General features: G+C 46.5%; 1 protein-coding gene across 1 annotated transcript; it reads right to left on the reverse strand.

Annotated features, from left to right (window-relative positions):
• Positions 1 to 4,622: 4,622 nt before the first annotated feature.
• Positions 4,623 to 22,724, reverse strand: LOC119167459 (peptidase M20 domain-containing protein 2). The gene is made up of 6 exons (XM_037418934.2): positions 22,099 to 22,724; positions 19,093 to 19,238; positions 17,293 to 17,442; positions 15,385 to 15,526; positions 6,070 to 6,312; positions 4,623 to 5,336 (listed from the first exon to the last, which is right to left on the reverse strand). Exons 1-6 carry the CDS (start codon positions 22,325 to 22,327, stop codon positions 5,017 to 5,019), a joined length of 1,230 nt encoding a protein of 409 aa, XP_037274831.1. The 5' UTR covers positions 22,328 to 22,724; the 3' UTR covers positions 4,623 to 5,016.
• Between the last annotated feature and the right edge of the window lie 2,891 nt (positions 22,725 to 25,615).

The following is a 25,615-nucleotide window of genomic DNA, read 5'->3' on the forward strand; positions in this document are numbered from 1 at the left end:
ACAGACAGACAGACAGACAGACAGACAGACAGACAGACAGACAGACAGACAGACAGACAGACAGACAGACAGACGGATGAACGGACGGGCGGACAGATGGACGGACAGACGGACCGATGGAGGGACGGAAGGACAGACGGATGACGGATAGACGGACGGACAGACGGATGGACGGACAGACGGACGGACGGATGGACGGACCTAAGTGCCTGCGTTCAAGTATCCCAAGAAAGACTATCACCTTTAATACTTTACTTGCGGAACGCTCAGTCCATGGCCTTCACGATGACGTCTGTGACGTCCAATGCCCGGTGGGCAAGCTAGATCCAGAAATCATGTTAAGAAATGAGGAAGTAACGCCGGTATTCGCAAACCTACGTTATACTCATTTCATGGATAGATGACAAAGAGAGAGGACCAAAAAAAAGAGAAGGAAATAACCAATCAGTGCGCTGATACGTATGTGGCGGTGACACTGCACAATAGTCCCAGACGTTTTAGGGTACATAAAAATGGTAACAGCGTAAAACACTGTAGGCAATGGTTGCTCTCGTTAACATTCGTTAACATCGCCCTATAGATCCATATATGTGATTCTTGAATGCGTTGCTTTGCCCCGCCACGGTGGTCTAGTGGCTAAGGTACTCGGCTGCTGACCCGTAGGTCGCGGGATCAAATCCCGGCTGTGGCGGCTGCATTTCCGATGGAGGCGGAAATGTTGTAGGCCCGTGTACTCAGATTTGGGTGCACGTTAAAGAACCCCAGGTGATCGAAATTTCCGGAGCCCTCCACTACGGCGTCTCTCATAATCATATGGTGGTTTTGGGACGTTAAACCCCACAAATCAATCAATGAATGCGTTGCTTTGAAATGTTATGTCCAAACTCTTATGCTAAATTTTATATCGTATAGGCTCTGGACTTGTTACGTCTGGAGACTTGGACCCTATGTTCTCTATGTTAGCCAATGCCAAATTTGTGCATGAACATCTTTTTACATTGCATGGCAAGATTGATTTGTGCATGGTTTTTTTAATACAGGCATCATATATTTATTGAACGTTCTAAAGGCGCTAAACCAATAATGCAAAACGAGAGCTGAAGAAAAAAAAAAGGTAGGTTTGTGAAAGCGGGCCTGAGAGATGTAATTCACAAGAGTGGAAGGTTGGGCTAGTTGGCTTGTAGTTATATTTGCAAGTTTGTTCAGCGCGGTAACATATTAAACAACGGGACAGGGTAGACATAAAGAGCGCTGTAAAAGACAAACAGCGTTCTTTCTGTCCACCCTGTTCCTCTTTTCCTCGGAGCTTCTCGCAGCACGATTCTCCGTGTCTCCGAGAAGTAAATGACATTTAGGAACTTGAACACTGTATAAGCTGTGTTCCCCATCCCGATAGAACACTGAGCTACACCGAGATATACTATAATGAGAGAGATAAGAAAATTAGAAGGAAATGCAGGGAGGGTAACCAAGCTTTGAATCGGTTTACTACACCACACTTGGGGTGGGGAAAGGGAGATAACACAGAGGAAATAGATAGAGAAAAAGAAGAAGTGTGGGAAATAGATCGATAAATAGTCAGCTCCAGACTACACAGCACGGCTTCGCAATGTTCGTTCACAAGCGATCGTGCAGTCCTCAAGAAGCACAAGAGTGCTTTCGTGGCCATGCGCGCATGCGAGACAGTCGGCCAAGGCCCCAGAATCGTCTGCATCAATGGGATTCATACTTATTGTAAGGTGGTGGCAGAATTGAACATTTATGAGTCATTTGCGATCACTGGAAATAACTGATCGTTCATTTTTTCTCGTTTTATTCTTCGTAAATGGTAATATAGGTGAGTAGTAGATATAGTGTCATTGGTGAACGCGACGAAGTGCTATATTTTGATTCTGTGAAACGGTAACAATATGGGAAGTATAGAGGTGACGTTTAGCATGCTTAAGTATTGTTCAAACATTTGGGGTAAAGTACTTATTCAAGAGCTTCATACTCAGTTATGCGGCTCGTTATGTACCAACAGTCTTGACACACAAGTAGAGAGAAATTTCCGGCCCAGATTTCCCGGCTGTCTCCACCGGCAGCCATATTCAGGAGTTTTCTGGGGGTGTTTATCTGTAGAAGGGCTAACTTTAGGCACTGGTGATCGTTGTGAAGGTATGCAAATACATAAGTGTCACCCGAAAAGGTAAAGCATGAAGAAACTTCGGAGAGTTTCAGAACCCTCTCAACTCCCCCCTTGTTGCGGACCTGGAGCTAAGCAAGCCTAGAGCAAGCAGCAAGCCAACCAAAATGTATTGTTTCGTTCATTGCCACAAATTCATTACCATGACAACAATAGCATTTAATACTTTCCCTCGAATGTCCCTGTAGTCTTTCATGGCCTCAGTTATAGTCAGGGCGGTGCCCACGGATGACTCGGTGATCATGTTGTGCCCACAAGTGTGACCTATAACGGGAAAGGCATCGTACTTGCACAGCAAGGCCACGCAGGCACCTGCTTATACAGATAAGATAACAGAACGAGATAAGGCACGAAGTGGAATGCGTCAACTTAGAAAAGAGTGATAACATAGGGCGAGTTGCTGCGTCCGTCTGAATTACTCGAACTGGCTTAGAAGCTGACAGTACCTTTATTTTTATGTCAATGATTATGTGGCCGATATCTTAGCGAGAGGAGAAGGCGAAGGAACCCTCTTAAGGCTCCTTCATATTTTCTATGCCTTTTCTTCACAATTTTTTTCGCTGAAAGGCTCTTTCTTAGCTTAATTATTGTTGTACGTTGTGAGCACGATCCGCGCATGTATTTAACCATGGAATCGTGTTTTTTTACGGTGTTTTTTATTTCCGAGATTTAATGTACTTTTTCTGAAAAAAACTATCCGACCGGTCATACTCGGGCTTTGTCAGGGAACACACAAGTCCTTTCAAAACAGCATGAACTTACAAGTTTGAAAAGCTTTTTAAATTAAGATTAGGAAAAAGAAAAAAAAAGCTATTGATTAGAAAGTCTCTCACGACACGAGACAAGTGAGGACAATATTTTCTTTCTCGTGAGGTAAATCTGAGAACCTTCTTTTATATGTAGGGAATAATACCCAACATTTTTAGTGAAAGTGCCAGCTTCTCACGGTGTTGCTCTTTTCCGTTTTTTGAGAAAAGGTACGTTTAATTTCGGGCTGCTGCCTGGAATGTGGTACTGTCGAGATGCAAGTAACGAAAGCTGCGAGGTAAAAACGCACTGACTGAACGCCACAAGCTCTCTTACTGAGCACGCAAAATTTAACAACTAATTACGGTAACGTTCCTGAGATTTAAAGCTGAAACCAGGAAATTGTGTTTACACTGCGTTGATGTGTGTTTAAGGCTCCTCCCCCTTGTACACAGGATCTTCCGATAATAGAACATTGGTCCGAGCTGCTCTCATAGCTTCGTATTTCTGTGCAGCTGATTGTCAGAACGCTTGAGAATGCTGTTCGATGAAAGTAAACAAAACAGGTGCCTCAGTTGGAGGTTCCGTTGTAATATTTACTTGTTTTCGTCAGCGCATGCAATGGCTCGTACTCCCGTGCACTGCCTGGAGACATTTTCTGTGGTTGCACGGATAATAGCGAGTATTGCGCATTCACTCGACCGCTTCGACAGTGGTAGCCTGAGAACAGCTGGTCCGCACACATAATGGCAACGCTGTGTCCTTTATGCCGGGTACCAACACAGCCACGAATAAGTTTAAGCTCATTTTTTAGTATATTTAGCATTCTTTTTCAACAACATTGTTAATGTACGCGATCATTCAATATTTTCAAACAATTATAATAGTCAACAGAAAAACAGTAAAGCCCGAAGAAGCGTAGTTGATTATCAGCACTTTAGCAATTAGTTTTTTCAAGTTATGTGATATGCCGCAAGCCTGAGAAAAAGTTCCCTTGCTCTAAACACAGAGAGTGGTTGCACTATTGAACTGTTTTGCCCTTACCAATGTTGAGGGTATCTATGTAGGTGAGCTCTCGAGGTGATGGCATAGGTTTTAACGGTGTCTGCTAGGGACAATATAGTTCCTAATACGTTATAACTTGTTAGAAATTAGCCTGAAACCTAACGTTGGAAGCTTCGAGAAATTTATGAGCCAACATGTGGTTTAAAACTTGTGCCTGGAAGGACCAGCAGGACTCTAACACGTGTTGTGGGCTTGTAGTATAGTTGCCAGAATGATAGCAGTTGCTACGGGGACCATGTCGTAAAGGTGGGCCGCTGCACTGGGCAGCCCATAACTCGTCATCCAAACGTGGCCAGTCCAGCCAGCCCGCGAGGTGGTGTTGAAGCAAGACCTTGGCGTTCCATCGTGAGACACTTGAGCCCAGGTCACATTAAACCTTGCCGAAAGTTCAATGAAGTTGTCAAGTATTTCATATGTGGCCAGTATACGAGAGGCAAAAAAAAAGAAGACAAGTTTCAGATACATGACGTCACATTAGGCAACATTTTGAAAAAAGGTCTTGTCACCTTGACAAGCTGTCCTGCAACCGCATTGGAGCAACCAGAGCAAAGGGGGGAGGGGGTTCCTTTTCTTTTTTCAGCGACCGAAAAATTTCTGGCTACGCTTCAGTGTTGTCATCTTCAAGTCAGAATCAGAATAAATTTTATTGTAATTAGTGTCAAGGTTACATAGTGATAATATACTTTAAAAAGGCACCAAAGTGAAAGACTGCAACGCCAACTCGCCTGTCCACAGGGGAGTCGGAGAGTTAGCATTTGGGCCCCTGGACAAGAGCTGGACAAGAGTCGAAACATTCATTCTCCAACTGCTTTTGTCTGAGAATTTTTTACGGCATCACATTGACATTCGGGTTGAGAGGTTTCAGCATGAAATTCGGCGAAGACACCTGGACCGTAGCTTTTGTTTTTATTAATAACCATATTATGATGAAATTAACTCTAGATGAGTCTTCAAAGAGTAACTTATATATCTAAATATATTGACTGCTCTACTTTTAAAGTGCGTAGTGTTTGAGTTAATTACATTACAGCCTGTAGCTCTTTTTCCCGCGGTAGTTTCAGGGCGGCAAACTCCCGCCTGGCTTCGCTCAGTAGCTCGGCGTTCCTGAGCAGATCGAGCGCCGTCAGTGCGAGGACCTTGGCCACCAGCAAAGTGGGCTGCTGCGAGTCCGCAGCGTTGGCTACGGCGGCGAAGCCTCGCGTATGGTTGGCTGAACCAGTGTCGACGTGGATGCGGAACATCGGGTGTATTGCCGGCACCCGGTACGACACATTGCCGCAGTCAGTGGCACCTCCCAGGGGTGTCAGGTTCTTCTCCACGTCGTCCATGAAGGTCATGCCTGTTGTGTAGAAGGAATAGAGGGAAGCGGGGTGTAGTTTAATAGGATACATACATACATACATACATACATACATACATACATACATACATACATACATACATACATACATACATACATACATACATACATACATACATACATACATACATACATACATACATACATACATACATACATACATACATACATACATACATACATACATACATACATACATACATACATACATACATATATACATACGTGCATACATACATACATACATACGTACGTACATACATACGTACATACGTACATACATACATACATACATACATACATACATACATACATACATACATACATACATACATATATACATACGTGCATACATACATACATACGTACGTACATACATACGTACATACGTACATACATACATACATACATACATACATACATACATACATACATACATACATACATACATACATACATACATACATACTGTCAGAATGCCTTTGGTTTGTCAAGAAATAATTTGCATGTCACAGCATAAGGACGGGCTAAATGGCAACTTAGAAGCTCTTGTCCCATCAGAGAAATGGGATATTCGAAGCTGGGCTTGAGCGTACCTGACGTACTTTTCTTTCTTTCTTTCCTTCTTTCTTTCTTTCTTTCTTTCTTTCTTTCTTTCTTTCTTTCTTTCTTTCTTTCTTTCTCTGAAAAGAGTCTACAAGAGGTGGCGTACCAAAGGCGTGGCCGTGCTTCCGGTAGGTCTCCGCGATGGCGGCGTTGTGGACGACGTTCATGTACGCCGTCTTCCTTTCCAACTCCAGGGAACAGCCCGTGGCGTCTGCGGCAGCCCGGAAGCAGGCCTCCACTCTCCGCCGGAGCTCGATCAGTTCCTCGGCGTTCACAGCCCGGACACTGAAGGACATCTCCGTCATCTCGGGGATCACGTTCGGGTATTTGCCGCCCTCGGTGATCACACCTGCAAATCGTCCGATGCGTAAACGCTTTGCGTGCTTTTAACATCGTGAGCATCGCGAAAGAGGGACAATTTAAAAATAAATATGGTTGATCTCTTCATCGTATAAATCGGTACAACACGAAAGTAAAACGAGTCCTTACATGCATATACATATATATATATATATATATATATATATATATATATATATATACCGGAAGCACGGCCATGCCTTTGGTACGAGACCCCTTGTAGACTCTATTCAGTGAAAGAAAGAAAGAAAGAAAGAAAGAAAGAAAGAAAAGTACGTCAGGTACGCTCAAGCCCAGCTTCGAATATCCCATTTCTCTGATGGGACAAGAGCTTCTAAGTTGCCATATAGCCCGTCCTTATGCTGTGACATGCAAAGTATTTCTTGACAAACCAAAGGCATTCTGACAGTATGTATGTATGTATGTATGTATGTATGTATGTATGTATGTATGTATGTATGTATGTATGTATGTATGTATGTATGTATGTATGTATGTATGTATGTATGTACGTATGTACGTATGTAATAGCTCAGTGGTTATAGTGGTAATAGCTCAGTGGTTAGAGCATCGAACGCGTAATTCGAAGGTCGTAGGTTCGATTCCTGATCACAGTTGGTAATTTTTTCATCCACTTTTCTTTCTTCTTTCTTCTTATTTACATTCCATTGGTTCTAATAACTTCCCCTGTACATTCCTTGGCATTACTGTCTGTTATATCTCATTAATATTGTGTTAAAACACGAAAAAACGAGCCCTTAGGTATACACTTCTTTCCCTTATTTCATTGAACGAGGGTCTCGTACTGGCAGACTTGGTGTGTTTAGGTTGTATAAGAGGGACAATTAATCAGCTGCCCGCTCATAATAAGTTCACGTGCTACGTGACGCCAAACATGCGCATAAGAGTGTTTTCACACTCGTTGTTTCGCTTATAGATGGCGCTGACTTTCGCTCCTACTTCTAAATTCACAGATAGACCCAAAACAGTGGATGGAGGGAGGGCCGCTGTAATAGCTCAGTGGTTAGAGCATCGAACGCGTAATTCGAAGGTCGTAGGTTTGATTCCTGCTCACAGTTGGTAATTTTTTCATCCACTTTTCTTTCTTCTTTCTTTTTATTTACATTCCATTGGTACTAATAACTTCCCCTGTACATTCCTTGGCATTACTGTCTGTTATATCTCATTAATATTGTGTTAAAACACGAAAAAACGAGCCCTTAGGTATACACTTCTTTCCCTTATTTCATTGAACGAGGGTCTCGTACTGGCAGACTTGGTGTGTTTAGGTTGTATAAGAGGGACAATTAATCAGCTGCCCGCTCATAATAAGTTCACGTGCTACGTGACGCCAAACATGCGCATAAGAGTGTTTTCACACTCGTTGTTTCGCTTATAGATGGCGCTGACTTTCGCTCCTACTTCTAAATTCACAGATAGACCCAAAACAGTGGATGGAGGGAGGGCCGCTGTAATAGCTCAGTGGTTAGAGCATCGAACGCGTAATTCGAAGGTCGTAGGTTTGATTCCTGCTCACAGTTGGTAATTTTTTCATCCACTTTTCTTTCTTCTTTCTTCTTATTTACATTCCATTGGTACTAATAACTTCCCCTGTACATTCCTTGGCATTACTGTCTGTTATATCTCATTAATATTGTGTTAAAACACGAAAAAACGAGCCCTTAGGTATACACTTCTTTCCCTTATTTCATTGAACGAGGGTCTCGTACTGGCAGACTTGGTGTGTTTAGGTTGTATAAGAAGGACAATTATTCAGCTGCCCGCTCATAATAAGTTCACGTGCTACGTGACGCCAAACATGCGCATAAGTGTTTTCACACTCGTTGTTTGGCTTATAGATGGCGCTGACTGTCGCTCTTACTTCTAAATTCACAGATAAACCCAAAAAAGTGGATGGAGGGAGGGCCGCTGTAATAGCTCAGTGGTTAGAGCATCGAACGCGTAATTCGAAGGTCGTAGGTTCGATTCCTGCTCACAGTTGGTAATTTTTTCATCCACTTTTCTTTCTTCTTTCTTTTTATTTACATTCCATTGGTTCTAATAACTTCCCCTGTACATTCCTTGGCATTACTGTCTGTTATATCTCATTATATTGTGTTAAAACACGAAAAAACGAGCCCTTAGGTATACACTTCTTTCCCTTATTTCATTGAACGAGGGTCTCGTACTGGCAGACTTGGTGTGTTTAGGTTGTATAAGAGGGACAATTAATCAGCTGCCCGCTCATAATAAGTTCACGTGCTACGTGACGCCAAACATGCGCATAAGAGTGTTTTCACACTCGTTGTTTGGCTTATAGATGGCGCTGACTGTCGCTCCTACTTCTAAATTCACAGATAAACCCAAAAAAGTGGATGGAGGGAGGGCCGCTGTAATAGCTCAGTGGTTAGAGCATCGAACGCGTAATTCGAAGGTCGTAGGTTCGATTCCTGCTCACAGTTGGTAATTTTTTCATCCACTTTTCTTTCTTCTTTCTTCTTATTTACATTCCATTGGTTCTAATAACTTCCCCTGTACATTCCTTGGCATTACTGTCTGTTATATCTCATTATATTGTGTTAAAACACGAAAAAACGAGCCCTTAGGTATACACCTCTTTCCCTTATTTCATTGAACGAGGGTCTCGTACTGGCAGACTTGGTGTGTTTAGGTTGTATAAGAGGGACAATTAATCAGCTGCCCGCTCATAATAAGTTCACGTGCTACGTGACGCCAAACATGCGCATAAGAGTGTTTTCACACTCGTTGTTTGGTTTATAGATGGCGCTGACTGTCGCTCCTACTTCTAAATTCACAGATAAACCCAAAAAAGTGGATGGAGGGAGGGCCGCTGTAATAGCTCAGTGGTTAGAGCATCGAACGCGTAATTCGAAGGTCGTAGGTTCGATTCCTGCTCACAGTTGTTAATTTTTTCATCCACTTTTCTTTCTTCTTTCTTCTTATTTACATTCCATTGGTTCTAATAACTTCCCCTGTACATTCCTTGGCATTACTGTCTGTTATATCTCATTAATATTGTGTTAAAACATGAAAAAACGAGCCCTTAGGTATACACTTCTTTCCCTTATATATATATATATATATATATATATATATATATATATATATATATATATATATATATATATATATATATATTTACTGTGCATTGATTTAAGAGAGTAGTAGAATGTCTGTTGGTATTTGACAGCATTAGCACCAGTTAACGTAGATGCACCCTCCACGATGCTAAGTGATACGTCTACATGCCGACGACCAACCTCCAGGATTAATGTTTAAAAAACTCCTTGTGCTTGTGGCAGCTGTAGTAGTTAACGGTGTAAGCGGAATCAGACAACGTGGTGTGACTCCCAAAAGACCGTGACTGATTGGACGCCGAACTTAGGCTAAGTTATCCTTCTCCCGGCCGGGGAGCCCCGCTTCAAAAGGTGCCGAGTCGGCCTTAGGGCATGTGGGCCTGTCCACGCGCTACCTCCACAGTCACTACGCCCGTTGTTGCGTAGCCACCCCCGAATCCCACCGATGCCACCACTGTTGCGAACGACGGACCGATCCCACCGCTGCCACCACTGTTGCGAACGACGGACCGATCCCGCCGAAGCCACCACTGTTGCGAAAGACGGCGACGCCAACACGGCCCCGGAGGCGCCACTGCTTTCAACTCCGCCGGGAAGGTCACCAGCCGTTTGGTAGCGTATGTTTATCAGCTCGCGACTGCTTCTGCGCAGAGCCGATAAGACGAGCGGACGAGACGACGGTGAGTTAAACAAGGTTTATGTACAGCATATTTACAGAGGCGTTACAATTTCGGCACTGGGGCCGACAGAGACTCGAAGAGCCGAGCTCTCCTCTCTAACACATAGATCAGCCTTTCGCCTAAGACCGCTGACTCACACACATGTCGGCTCTCCGACACGGGGACTCCCTTCTCGTAGGACCGCCGATCGCGACGCGCCGCAGGGCTTCTTTTATTTACACCGGGTCCAACCAAAATGTCCAATCAGAAGCGCCGCTGGTCGTCAGGGCAGATTCCGCCAATGGGGGTCGCCGCGCCATGCGTCAGACTACCAGACACGCGGACGCCGGCTCGCTGTCACGCGCGCAGCTGACTCAACGCACGTGGGCCAGGGAGGCGCCGCGCGTGTTCACTCCGTCGAGTTGATCGCGCCAGGCGACTGCGGGCTGGCCTTGACCCAGATTGCCTTTTTCAGAGGCACGGTCGTTTGACGAGGACTCGCTGGCATAACAGCACCCCCGCCGCCAGACAATGCACCGGAAAGACGAGCTGCTTCCACGGGGCTCGGATGTCAGGTGCGCTCGTTCGCCAGGTCCCTCCAGGTTCGCCTCCAGGGCCATGGGGAGAATACAGCTCCAGACTGTTCCGGGAACACATCCCATTTTTGACGACGGATCCCAGCTCCACTGGCTTGTCGCCACAACTTGTCGACCAGCTTCACTCGCCTCTTCTGACCATCTTCGGTTTCAGCACTTGTCGATGGTTCTGCAACTTGCCAAGAACGGTTCGACAACAGACAACACACGACACAAGCAAGTGCCCTCGGTCACCCAACAGAACACCAGACAAAGTATAGTACAACATATACCTATCTACGTGTCTATCGGAATTTTGTTCCCTCTACATCAAGAGGCACATGTGGGACACAAGACTCTTAAAATGACAACTCCAATTTTTTTTTCCACGTACAACAACGTAACGAATTAGAATACCACAAAGTTGGCCCCTTGAGATCACTCTGAACGAGAGCGCTCAGCCCAGGTCGTGATGAGGTCAAAATTTTGCCCCGAATCGCCAGCCAGAAACCGAAAGGTTGAGAAGTTACTAGCTGGAACGCACTGCTCAATGCACCTGCATTAGCGTTTACCTTTCCTTTATTTTTTTGATAGCGAACGTCAAAGTTGCGCTGTGGAGCAACATGCTCCACTTCAGTAACCGGCCACGTTTAGGCGACGATACCTATGCGGCACCAAGAGTGGCTCACACTTGCGACGTTGCACAGGGGAACACCGATACGGCTTGCTACGGATTGACTCCTCACCGCTTAGCTCGATATCGTGTTCGATCACCCTCATGTTTCCGGGGCGGTCCGAAAACACGTCTTCAAACTCGGAACCAATCTTTCTCAGGTCCTCTTTCTCAGGTCCTCCTTCACTTAAGCTAGGCTCTAGGTTTATCTGCTCCCGGATTACTTTCGATCCCCCTTCAATTACCTCACTAGAACTCAAAATTTCTGCTTCCTCTTCCTTTGAAGCATTCAACAACAGATTTACGACCGCTTGATGTTGAACGTATGGTTTCATCAAGTTGTAAATTTTGTCCGGCCGCCTTCCTAATTTCACTTCATAATTTGTATCGCAAGGCTTCGATAATACTTTGGCGGGCCCTTCCCAATCAACCTCTAGCTTGTTCTTTTTGAACGGCTGCGGCAGCATTACCTGACTCCCTACTTCAAAGGCACGCTTCTTCACCGATTCCTCGTAGTGCTCCTTCGACAGCACTTTTGCCGCGTTTTTCTGGCTTTCCACTAGCGCTTCAATTTGGCTTTCCACTAGCGCTTCAATTTGGCTTTCCACTAGCGCTTCAATTTGGCTTTCCACTAGCGCTTCAATTTGGCTTTCCACTAGCGCTTCAATTTGGCTTTCCACTAGCGCTTCAATTTGGCTTTCCACTAGCGCTTCAATAGAGAGATCCTCACTCTGCTCTCGAATGAGCGTCTCTCGATCAACTCTCGGCAGCTCGCTCCAACTTTCCGCTACAGGCGAGAGCGTTGCAGCCCTCTCGCTCTGACTCAATGGCGCCATGTCGTCTCCCCTTTCTCCGGAAACCGCGCCGGTCGTGTCGGCGACGGGCCGCTCGCGTGACTGCTCACATGACTCATGCGGAAACTTTCCTTTCTGGGGTTCCGTCGACCCGCCGACAAGGTCACTTGAGAGTTCACCGCATGGAACCAGGTCCAGCTTCCGCGAAAGCTTTCGCGCTTGCGATCGCGTGAGGGCCATGCACGCAAAGCTGGGGAAGAACGATTTGCCCTGCTCTTTGAGGAGCTGCTCCGAGTTGTTGGAGAAAAGATAAGGAAAACGATCGTTCAGCGCGGCAGACACAGCCGCTTCGGTGCGAAGCTTACCGAACGGGCCTTCAATGACAACCGTGGCGATTGGTAAGCGAACACTCTGCTCCTCGGCGACTTGCCTGATCCACGCGCATTCTCCTGTGAAGTCATCCGGAGACACCAATGAAGGATGGACAACGTCCATGGTTGCCGCTGAGTCTCTAAGTGCTCGGCACGTTTTCTCATTCACCCTAATTTCTTGGAGATACGGCTCCAACAACCGAATGTTTTTTTCTGATTCTCGGATCGTTGCGAAAGCAAACTTTTCCTGACAGTTTCTCGCGATGTGTCCTTCCTTTTTGCAGTTGTAGCAGATTAGCGGCTTCCGTTTGTTTTCCGATTCAAATGCCTGTGTGGTAGAAACCTCACTCGATTTCTCCGCTTCTGTTTGCCCTTCCCCTACACTGTCCTTCGTAAGAGACGGGTCCTTCTTGAAATTACGGTGCGGAGCGGGTCTCCGTTGATCAGGTTTCTTTGAAAAGCCCTCTTTTCTCTCATCCTTTTCAACGCGCACTGCCCTGCTGTGCAACTTTCGGCGAGTATAATACTCCTCAGCTAACTCAGCTGCCTTATTTAACTGTACTTCCCCAAGTCTGTCCTGCAGCCAAAGTCTGGCATTATCCTCGATGCAGCGGTAGAATTGCTCCAATGCAACGCATTCCACCACTTTATCGCGGTCGTCATAAACACCTTCGCCCTTGAGCCATTCAATTAAATCGGCTTTAAGACGAAACGCGAAGTCAACGTGTGACTCATTCCCCTTTTCAGCATACCGGAACCTTTGCCTGAAAGCCTCGGGTGACAACTTATAACGTCTCAAGAGCACTTCCTTAACCTCGTCATAGCTCTCAAACGCTTCCCTAGACAAGCAAGTTATCGCGTCGGACACTTCGCCGGGAAGAAGAGCTAGCAGGTTCCGCGCCCAAAGAGGCCGCTCCAAAGCGTTTCGCTCACAGACGTGTTCAAACTTGACGAGATACTTCGCCATGTCCTCGCCTATTACGAACGGTGGCAATTGATCCCGAATTCTAATACCGCTGACCTGAATCGTCGGAGAAGCTACGCTAGGCGCCTGCGAACACTGTAGGATTGCCAATTCTAGTCGTTTCAACTCTAGGCGCTCTTGTCTCTCGGCCTCCTCGCGACGTTCGCGCCTTTCAGCTTCTTCGCGTTCGCGAGCCTCGCGCCTTTCAGCTTCTTCGCGAGCTTCGCGCCTTTCAGCCTCCTCACGTTCGCGAGCTTCTCACCTTTCTTCACGTTCGCGAGCTTCTCGCCTTTCAGCTTCCTTACGTTCGCGAGCTTCTACTTCTCGCCTTTCAGCCTCCTCACGGCGTGCTTTAATATCCACCCAGGCCTCATCGACTTCCTCAGCCGACACTCCCTCATCCTTCATGATCTCAAGGATCGCTTGCTTTCGTTTCGCACGGCTCAAAGTAATGCCGAGTTCCTCACAAATTTCGATGAGTTCCTTCACTTTAAGGTTCTCCATCGTTCACACTAGCCTCTTGCTGTTTGCCCCTGTTAACAATTTACTTGCCGTACCCACTATAAGTCAACTAGCAAGACGCGCAAGCAATTTTTCACTCTCCCGTGTTTACCACCTCCGCATTAACTTTGGTTTCAAAGCACTTCAACTTGGCTTGAAACGATCAAAGCTCACTCGAATGCTTCACACAGCCCTTCTCTAAACTACTACAACCTGAGCTAGAGTAGTCTGGTGAACTGAGGGGAAAACATCAGGCACTCACCGCATCGATGTCGCTGACGCCGGCCGATCCCGCAGCTGCCAACCACTGTTGCGTAGCCACCCCCGAATCCCACCGATGCCACCACTGTTGCGAACGACGGACCGATCCCACCGCTGCCACCACTGTTGCGAAAGACGGCGACGCCAACACGGCCCCGGAGGCGCCACTGCTTTCAACTCCGCCGGGAAGGTCACCAGCCGTTTGGTAGCGTATGTTTATCAGCTCGCGACTGCTTCTGCGCAGAGCCGATAAGACGAGCGGACTAGACGACGGTGAGTTAAACAAGGTTTATGTACAGCATATTTACAGAGGCGTTACAATTTCGGCACTGGGGCCGACAGAGACTCGAAGAGCCGAGCTCTCCTCTCTAACACATAGATCAGCCTTTCGCCTAAGACCGCTGACTCACACACATGTCGGCTCTCCGACACGGGGACTCCCTTCTCGTAGGACCGCCGATCGCGACGCGCCGCAGGGCTTCTTTTATTTACACCGGGTCCAACCAAAATGTCCAATCAGAAGCGCCGCTGGTCGTCAGGGCAGATTCCGCCAATGGGGGTCGCCGCGCCATGCGTCAGACCACCAGACACGCGGACGCCGGCTCGCTGTCACGCGCGCAGCTGACTCAACGCACGTGGGCCAGGGAGGCGCCGCGCGTGTTCACTCCGTCGAGTTGATCGCGCCAGGCGACTGCGGGCTGGCCTTGACCCAGATTGCCTTTTTCAGAGGCACGGTCGTTTGACGAGGACTCGCTGGCATAACACCGTGCAGGGACACTTGCCGCACCCAAGCTTAGGGTGAAAGAGGTTGCCCATTCACTCAGATTCCCCCTGCTTGGGTGCCACAGGAGTCCCGGCACGTGTTTTGCGACAGTGCGGGTAGCACGTGGACAGGACCTTAAAGAATTTAAAGGGGCCAGGGTTGACTTTTAAGCCCTTATTGTACTGTTTAGCACCAGGGACATAGCCAAAACTTTTGACGAGTGGGGTAGGGGGGTCAACCCTTCATATGCATATTCCTGTGCGTGTTTGTATGTACGTGCATGTATACACATAAAAATGACCATTTTCGGAGGGGGTCGAGCGCCACTGATGTCTACGCTGGTGCTATAACCACTAACTCCGCTCTTACGGTTGAAGCGCACGAGCGAGACGCTGCACGTACCGTGGATCCTAGCGGTCGGCTTCAGTTGCTGCCGGAGGACGCTGACGTTGACGTACGCGGTGACAGCAGCATCCAGGGCGTTCAGGCCTTCCCACGGCGACGCACCGGCATGAGCTGATTTGCCTTTGAAGCGGACTGTCAGCTGTGGCGCGTTAAGTAATGAGAAGTAAATTTATGTAGACACCACACATTGTGGGTACCCTTTTATAGCCACGCAGTCGGCGAGTATATATAACTGCATATGCCGCATTTTAACGCGCTAGCATAGGCGTGCGCTCGAGGTGGGCAGGGGAGGGGGTTTCAAAGTTTGCTACGTACATTGATTAATTAAGAGAGGTGGCGCTGCAAAAAAGTTCACCCAACCCCCCTCTCTCTAAAAGGCGAAGGAGAGAAGAAAGGAAGCAGACAAAAGGAGAAGGCAGAGTGGTTAACCAGAAATACATCTAGTTGGCTACCCTGCAACATTAAAGGGGACAATAAAGGTGGAGGAGGAGAAAAAAGCAAAAGGGAAAGAGACACAGTGAATTCATCGCAGCACGTAGAAGTCCAGCGCAAGTTTTTCGGGTGGTAGCAAGGAGGCTTGAAAAATTTTCTTCGGTGAGAGGGTGGGCGTCAAGTATTTTATGCATGTTTTTGCGTGCGTTTGTATGTGGACGTGTATATATATATACGCAAGCAAAACTGGTGAACTTTGGAGAGAGTGTAAACACACCAACCCTTCCCCTCCCCCTCTTAGCTACGCCAGTGGTAGCAAGGGGAGTACTCTTAACACATGTAATATTGCCTGGAAGAGTCACCGAGTCGTGCAAGGCATCATAAGAAGAACGTTGTGCAACTAGTGGGTGTTTTAACAATCATTATCGGCAACAGTATCAAGAAAGTGTGCAGCTGCACAGGCGTGCGTAGCGCCTTACGCAGTCTGTACTTAAACAGTGGCTACTTCGCTAATTCTGAAAAGAATGAATTATATGTCATGGCTGGCTTTTCACCACTGTATTCAGTTTCTAGGTATGGGTTTTCATGACAAATTGAAAGCCCCGCCGTGGTGGTCTAGTTAGTGGCTAAAGTACTCGGCAGCTGACACGCAGGTCGCGGGCTCGAATCACGGCTGCGGCGGCTGCATTTGCGATGGAGGCAGAAATGTTGTAGGCCCATGTACTCAGATTTGGGTGCGCGTTAAAGAACCCCAGGGGGTCGAAATTTCCGGAGCCCTCCACTACGGCGTCTCTCATAGTCATATAGTCGCTTTGGGACGTTAAACCCCACATATCAATCAATAAATTAGGATAAATTGAAACGGCCAGTTCTGCGCGACCAGATGCTCCTCATTTCCATGCGACGCAGTTGAGTTGTGTACCGAGACATCAAGCGAGGCTGTCGATTGAAAAAACGACGCACATGGGACCTGTATATGCGGTCCGTGCTTGTTGCGGCAGTGGAGAAACGTGTCGTCCGGGACGTTTTCCGTCAAGTTGGTTCCAACTTCAGATGTAACCAGGAAGGCGCCGGAGATGCACTCGTGGGAGGAGTCGTCACGCACTTGGTGAGGCCATGAAACTCTCTTGCCACTCAAGTTGTTTGAATGTATGAAACATTCTAACACGACACCCGTCTGGCATGAAGCCTGCTGACTACAACGCGGCGAACTACTACAGGCCTGACCACACGTACCCGTTTCAGGTACCCGTTGTAGGTACCCTTTACCACGTGTCAGCGCGCGGCTTTTGCACGCGGCACCGCGCCCTCTCTCACAGTAACTAGAAGGCGGGGCGCCACGTCGAAAGACATGAGCTGACACGCTGCATGCAACACGTACGTACATGTGGTGGTCAGGCTTTCAGCGAACAACGAAAGATACACTTTGACCACTTTTACTTGTGTGTTTGTGGTTCAGCATCGTGCACTCACATGTTGCGTCGCGGCGAAGCCAATAGACACGACGTCGAATGGAGCAGGGTGCGCCATGATTGCCGCGTCTACTCCATTCAGGGCTCCCTTTCGTATCAACAGCTCCTTGCCGCAACGGTTTTCCTCAGCTGGCGTGCCCAGTACCACCACCTGGCGGGCGGCACAAGAGTTGCGAGAGTGAAGCCAGAGCCGAGTTAGACTGCGCGCAGGTGCAGTTTAGCCTGGCTGTGGCGAAGCTAAGCCCTTATAGATGGTTTCAGGGTTACAAACGTTGTGCCCGAAAAAAAACTTCCGGTCACCTTATTTATCAGCTCGTAAAGTCGAAACTGAAAGGACGTTTTCCCGTTTTTTCAAGGGTAACGATAATATTTTATTATGTTATTAGATAAAAAGAGCGTGCGTAATGTTCAAAGCAATCCCTTGTAGTTTTTATGTAGCTCAAAAAAACATTTATTTCAATATATGTTGCCAATTGATGGAAGGAAAGTGTAGAAAATCAGCGAGCTATTTTCTTTTTGCCCGCCTATGTTATTCAGAGATCACTTCCGGTGCACCAAACCAGAAGTCATCAAGGGTCTGTGTTTGTAGTGAAAGGGCCTATAAAGAAGGGGATAGATTGTGAAGGCAAAATCTATTTATGCATCATCAAATACAAAAAGTTAGCGTCGTTCTCAACACGAGTGATGAAAAAAAATTCACGCCACATCCACGGAATGAATGACGATAAGTGGGCGAAGCTCGAGATGTGGAGCTCATCGGTAAACCGTAACTCTCCCGTGAAAGGTTATCTCATTACATCATTAGGAAGACGTAGTACTGCGCGTAGACAGTTTCGCAGTTATACACCTATAGCAACAGCGCGAAAGTGCAAGACTTAGACCTTCTTTTAATTCTACATTCATTGTTAGCTGGATATACGCTCGCGGCGGACATGGTACAGACGAAAAGGGAGCGAGAGCATTTCGCACTACCACAGCAGGTGTTATCGCGACGTTAGTACCCTGTAGTAACGCAAGCCTGCATGCTATAAGCTATGAGTTCATTATCCAGAAAAAGCACACCGATGAATTGGCCTATATGGTTATGGCTCATGTCCATCACTCACTTCGTCTCGTAATGCGAAGCGCAATAAGAAATCTTGCCCCGAAAAAGCACAGCTTATGGGAAAGCCAGGGAGGAGGGGGGCAGAACCTCCCACTTTTTTCTTTTAGGGGTACATCGTGAACTTAGCAAGGGAGCGAGGGGTGTGAGTAAAAAAATTCGGACCCCACGACCTCTTCAATCATCATCATCATCACCTGAATACGCCCGCTGCAGGACGACGGGCCTCTCCGATGTTCCGCCCAAGCGTGTGCTTCCTGCTGCCCCTTTACACCCTCAAACTTCCTAATCTCATCTGCCCACCTATTGCCTACTCTTGGAATTGAGTCTGTAATCCTTAATGACCAGCGGTTATCTTGCCTTCGTGCTACATGCTCTTCCCATCACCATTTCTTCTTGATTTCGACTATGATCACTTTAACACCCGTTTGTTCCCTGATACATTCTGCTCTCTTCTTGTCCCACCGCGTTACACCTATTATATTCCTTTTCATTGCTCGCTGAATCAACTTCTCTATCACCACCCTTTGAATATGCCCGCCCACCAAAGATTCCTGAACAGTGTAACAATACGCATTTTTCGAAAAATTTCTGGTACACATATCTCTAGTGGTAGCGAGTTGAGTACACCTAATACAAAGCGTAATGATTCACATGTTGCCTCTATATGGTTGTGATAACAAAAAGAGGATTTCATACTTTCCCACGAATGTCCCTGTGGTTCTTCATGGCCTCTACGACAGCCAGAGCTGCGCCCACGGACGATTCGGCGATAAGGTTGTGCCCACAAGCGTGGCCTATATCGGGAAGTGCATCGTACTCGCACAGTAAGGCCACGCAAGGACCTGCATGTATAGATAAGATAACAGAGAAGGAAAGAATTCTTGAAGTGCAACGGGTAAACATAATGTGAGCACTAAAACAGCCCGTACGCCCGAACCACTTGAATCGTGTTACATACTTACCCATGGTGCTTACACGGGACCAAGAAAGAGAGGACATAAACGATGCTTTAACACAACGAGATTAGAGAATCACATGATTGTTTTTTATTATTGTTTTTCTCACATGAGCATACTGATAATTTCGTCATAAGAATTCAGGGAGACATGGAGGAAGGAGTGGAACAACGATGTTGAAAACAAACTATGGGAGAAGGCTAGGCGGTGAGTGGCAACACTGTTGTCCTGTCAAATAAAGGTACGCATTTGCATTCCAAGCAACGAGACGCCAAGATTAAGACTTCACTAAGATGTCTACTGAGACTGCGGTGATAGCCGACGGAAGTTGTAACAGCAAAACTGTCTATCGCGTTGAAATATAAGGAGAGTTCGCATTTAACAATCACTTGCACATTAAATTCTTTCGTAGTTTGGCTAAAGATTGGACTGATGTGACCGCGTGTGCAGGATATATATTGGTATTAGAATAAATGTTCGGGCGAGCTTCTCCCTCCCATACTGTCTACTCCTTTTCTTTATCGTCCAAATATTGAGAAGCGTACACATTTGCGTGTTGTTGAACACATCTGAGTGTTCTTGTAATCACTGCTACAGCCAGGCAGGGGGCGGACTAGGGCGACTCAAACCATCCCCGAATTTTTTCAGTTTTGCACGTGTACAACACACACAAACGCACACACGAACTCACTGAACATAAATAGAACGCCCCCCCCCCCCCCCTTCGACACGAAACAATTTCTGGCTATGCCCCCAGTTCTTCACCTTTCTAACAAGAAGGCTATACGCTCGTTCTTGCTTTTGTCTGCTCTGTTTTTTTTTCTTTGTTTGATGTGACTCTTTCTGAATTGAAGCCATTGTTAAACGTTGAAAATTATGTAGAACGCTTCGTTGTCATTTTTTAATCTATTTTTTGTTAACATTAATCGTTACATTTTCACTTGTCTACACCGTTCAACATAGCATACGGGGATAGTGTACCGTGAGCTAAGAGCTCTGCCCCTTTTCCTTTAAGTAGGCAATTTTCCCAATGTGCTTTTATTTACCCTATACTGCGCGAGCAGGTTCGATTGTATACCGGCGAGCTTCCTGATTTTATCGCTCCATCTAATCATTTACCACTCTCGGTTACGCCTCCTACCCCTTGCTGTCCATTCCGCATCTCTGTTTAACTTACCAATAGGTTATACGTCCTTCGTATTACTACTTAACCTACCAAAAGTCATATTGCCATGAGTTGCGCACGTCAGTTTGAGTGCGAAGATGCAAAAGCGATGAAGGGAATGACAGGCAACAAGATGAGAGTGAATGACAGTATTGTTTGTCGTTCTCGTCTTCGCTTTTCGCTATTCTCTTTATGCCAAAACAGAGCATGCGTCATTGCACTATGGCATTATGACGCGCCAACATGCCCTGACCTGCCCTAGTACACTTTTTTATCGATGTCGCTGATTTCACTTTAAACGACTTGTTCCCGAATCCACTCTTCTTTCTTCGTGCAGGTTAATAGCTAATTGCGCTATCGGAAACTGAACAACATGTAGTCCGCCAAAACAGCCGACGAGAAAGAAAGGCGACGGCTAATCATACACACGTTGTGTAAAAAGATATTATTGCGTAATCCCATTCTTAAATAATGAATGGTAATCTGCCACTAGCCCTCAAGAAGAAGATATATAACAGCTGCATGCCGGCACTTATTGACGGAGCAGAAACCTGGAAGCTTACAAAGAAGGTTCAGCTTAAATTGAAGATGACGCAGCGAGCGATGGAAAGGAAAATGATAGGTGTAACCTTGCGAGACAAGAAGGGAGCAGAGTGGGTCAGGAAACAAATTGTGGTTAAGGATATCATAGTTGAAATCAAAGTGAAGAAATGAGCATGGGCTGGGCTCGTAGCACGAAGGCAGGATAACCGTTGGCCATTAAGGGCAACTGACTGGGTCCCCATAGAAGGCAAACGCATTAAGGGGAGACAGAAAGTCAGGTGGGCCGATGAGACTAAAAAGTTCGCAGGGATAACGTGGCAGCAGAAAGCGCAAGATCGGGTTCATTGGTGGATCATGAGAGAGGCCTTTGCCCAGCAGTGGGCGTAGTCAGGCTAATGAAGATGATGATTACGCATTTAAAATACACGGAGGAATTTCTTCAATTCATTACGTTTCTTCATTCACAGATCATGGGGATGTAGATTGAGTAGCTCTCCCACCGCTGCCTTATAACTGAAAAAAAAACACATTTCAGCTCTATACAGAAATATATAGAACGAAAAGCATTGTTGAAGTATACGGAACTAGTTTCACTTCTCTAAATAGTAGACAAGAGACTAGACTGCTTCTGAGCATTCGAGGTTTTGCTTCGTTGCACCTTCATCATAACCAACACATTTTCCCTCTTTTTCAAACCCCTTCCTTTTGCGTAACTCTGAGTAGCAAGTCAGACAATTATTTCAGGCCGACCACTCACCTTTACTGTCTCGATATGACATCATACGTCAATAGCTAGACGTTCATTAAGAAACCTCGTTCTTGTCTAGTTGATTTCCGCGTTTCAAGCATCAACACAGAATGCGCGTTATTGGATCAGCCTCGAAATAGAATTCTTATGTAATCCCAGGCCCATCGGTTCTACCTTCTGGAGCAGAACCAAAAGGTGGGGTAGTTGTAACTTATCATTCGTTATCCTGCACTTGTCCCGATTCACTCTGGGGCACTGTCTGCCGTGCGCTACCCAGGAATGGTCTATACCTTCTGGCCCTCCTGGAGCGTCGAACTCTGCCCTGAATGCAGTATCCAGAAGGTAGCGACGGGTCACGGTGAAGCCGCGTCGTTCCAGGAAATCCGAGAGCCAGTCGTGGCATTGCACCTCCTTGAAGGCGAGCTCCGGATGCTCCCACACGAAGCGACTCAGTCCCCGCAGATCCTGCGAGTTCGCCTCGACAGCGCTGTGCACGAACTCCTTGAGGTCCGGGGCCATCTCTCTGTCTGAGATGTCAAGAAGAGACTGAGAAGAACGTTTGCTTCGGCGCAAGTGGTTGCTGAAGGTGCTCGATCTCTTAATCTGAGCGAGGGATCCCTTTGCCTTAAAAGAAGTCGTTATCGCGTGCAACCTCCTGTATAAACAGTCAGACGGCAAATGTCTTCGCTACTCTCAGGTGACAGGTCTTAGCCCACACCTTAAGGGATCCGTATACTGCAGAGGGAAGATTCACGATCAAGAGAGATCACTAATGGGTAGTTAAGGCAAGCTGCAAGTGCTCTAAGATATCCAGGGGTCCTGCAAGGTTTCTTTGGAGACAAGGCCATACCGAGGATTTTTTTCCCGGTGTTAATGTGTAGACCAGCTTACTTCGGCAACTGATAGTATATGTGACGGCGTGTATATGCTTTAGTATCACCGGACAAGTTAAAACACTAGAAAACGTCGGGGGCCGTCAGAACACCCTCAATGACCTCCTAAATACGGCCCTCTTTGGAGACAGTCCACGGGCCTTGAGAGATACGATCGCGGCAATCTCTTTGAGCTTAAGTGCGAAAACCCCAGTGCTCGAATATACGTTTTTGTTGGATTTTCTCGAGATGTATTCATTGTCGGCGATCTCTTCCCTTGCCTGGGACGGCTGTTATCATATTACCAGCAGCTCCGGCTCCAACAACAAAATGAACGGAGTCCTTCACGAGGCGTGGAGAAGTCAACGTCCTTGTAACTATCTGCGGACCAAAGGCCTTATCGGCCATCGTAGCAAAAGGAAAAGAAAGATTGTACATGAGTGAGTTGTAAGTGCTCCCACCTGACAGCTCTTCGCAATTTGCGTTGACTTCTACAGGTGTGCCCGGAATATAAAACGTCCGGAATGCTCACGATAGCTTGGCGTTAAGAACAATAAGAAGGAAACACTTTTTGACAAACTACCATATGATGTATTTTCTGTTAAACATGCATGGATATTAACCGTCGTTGCTGTTGTTAAATTTGATGATATTCGCACAAATTATATCCGAATAAAAGACACCACCAACAAACTAACGGGAGTTAACGCGACCGCGCTAGAGAGCTCGTTCCGAAGAAATTCTGGCGTCGGTGTCAGCATCGTTGGTTGCGAGCGAAAAATTATCATTTTTGCGTGACCGAAAACTTCAGAAAGGTGCAGATAAAATAAATAATAAAAAATTTAGGTGTGAGGGACATAGGTTGGCAAAATAAATTATGCTCATTTAGCCTCACTCAATAAATTAACTTTTTGCTCGGCAGTCATTCGGACTCAGGCCCACAGAATTTCTCCCCAACGAAAGTCACCCGGACTCTGACTCACCAATGTTTTTTTTTTTTTCAACCGGACTCACTCAAACTCAGACTGACTAAACTTTTCCTCGAATGTACTGATTCGGACTCAGGCTGACCTAAATTTTCCTCAGCCGGACTCACTCTGACTAGGGCTCTCACCATTGGCCGATTCAGAGGAGGGGGGTGGTAGGCGCGATCGTCCCCCCCCCCCTCCCCAAATCTCTCAGTGCCCCTCCCCCTCAATTCAGTGCTCGTATTCCACCACCTACCACCAATTATTCAGAACAAATGAGTGAATTAAACCACTGTGAGCACACTATGTATAACAGTATTCGTGCATGACATGGCTTTTCTGCTAGTAAAAAAAAACAAAGAAGTCATGACCGCGCCCCCGTCTACGGTGTTACTTTAGATTACCACTTCCCACGCTCCTAAAATGAGTGGCTGGATCCGCCCTTGTCTCCCACCCAAAATTTGTGACAACTTTTAGTCTCCTTTCAATCGTTTCGGTAAGAGGGAGGGGGGGGGGCGGTAGGTGCTATGTACGGCGGGTAGTGGGGATGCTGGTAAAGCTTGCCGCAACGGGTTTAGCAAAGCTCCTCTGGGTAAAGGATCTTCTCCACTGGGTGAAGGATCTTCTCTTTTCTTCTCGCTTTTCTATGTCCATGCGTTTTCATGACTCTCGGCTAAGCTTTGCTTTGTGCTCACCGCCTATGGGTGAGGTTGATCTTAGCGAACCCCACTAGCCTCCCAAATCAGTTGCTGCAAGCTTCTCTTGAAAAGCAACCTCATACGTGCATATTCACAGTCATTCTCGTGAGGAAAAATATCCGAAATGACCATTCTCGGGCAAGAATACAGACATTTCTATGGCAGGCCCCAAGCCTCTACGATGTCGAGCTCGTTGCTTCATTGTGTACTTTGCCTGTATTCCTTGGAGTCTACAAAGAGCGCGCAACCTTAGGTACGAGAAACTTGAGACTGGGAAACCTTGCTGGTGTCATCAAGCTTTGCTAGGTGTGGACTGGACAAACACAATGACGGGTGAGGAACCACCAAAAGTGCTTCGGCGCGTGGACGCTGGCCATGAATGAAAAGTTGTTTGAAGACGAAAGAAGAAAAAGATACGAAAAAGAAAGCAAGTGTTGCTATGTTGTGTTGACAGAGACCAAACAGCAGACATGCTGGAAAAATATGGCAGCAATGTCTCTGAAAGAAAGCACGGAATGCAAAAAGGTCAATAAATTTTACAAGCTCCACGAACTGCCGAAAGACAACAGAATTCGTTGACCACATTACAGCGGAAAGAAATTTATTTTCGCTATTGATGAAGCGTCACGTATTGTATAAACAGCGCTTTTCTTCCCCCTTCCTTCTCAAAATATCCCAGCGACAAATGTCAAGGCACCACGGGAGCAAGCTACATCAAGCAACCCTGAATAACGTAGCCGCTGCATAATTGGTAGCAAATGACATGACAAAAGTCGACTGTGTCGTCACTATATTCAGCGATATGGTGCATAGCTAACGGGAATAGTTTGAGAGCGAAACAAGTCATTCGCAAGCGCTCGTCCTTTTTCTCGTTGTAATGAATCACTCATGCAAAAACCAAAGTGGCATCCGAGGGCACTCATGATACCGGTTCAACGCATCAGAGAGCGAAGGGGGCCCTCGATTCTCCCGAATTGTGCTTCACTGTATTTTAAGCCACACGAATAACGAAGCTGAAATATTTCACGCATTCTCCTTTGATTATTTACGTACTGGAAGATAAATCTGAATTTGAATTACTGTGGCTTAACAAAAGTGGCCTGGACTTGCACAAATTTCAGAACATGTTGCACTGCTCATGTCCATACCCGTGTATCGCCATGCACATTTCAAATGGTTGCGAGTTAGACTAAAGACGCAATAATGGAATGATAAAGAATAATTCTGTTTTCACAGTCCTTAGCACTGTGCTTCGCTATGCGTTGTTCT

The sequence above is a fragment of the Rhipicephalus microplus genome, chromosome 6 (genome assembly GCF_043290135.1).
Source record: "Rhipicephalus microplus isolate Deutch F79 chromosome 6, USDA_Rmic, whole genome shotgun sequence".
Lineage (NCBI taxonomy): Eukaryota > Metazoa > Arthropoda > Arachnida > Ixodida > Ixodidae > Rhipicephalus > Rhipicephalus microplus.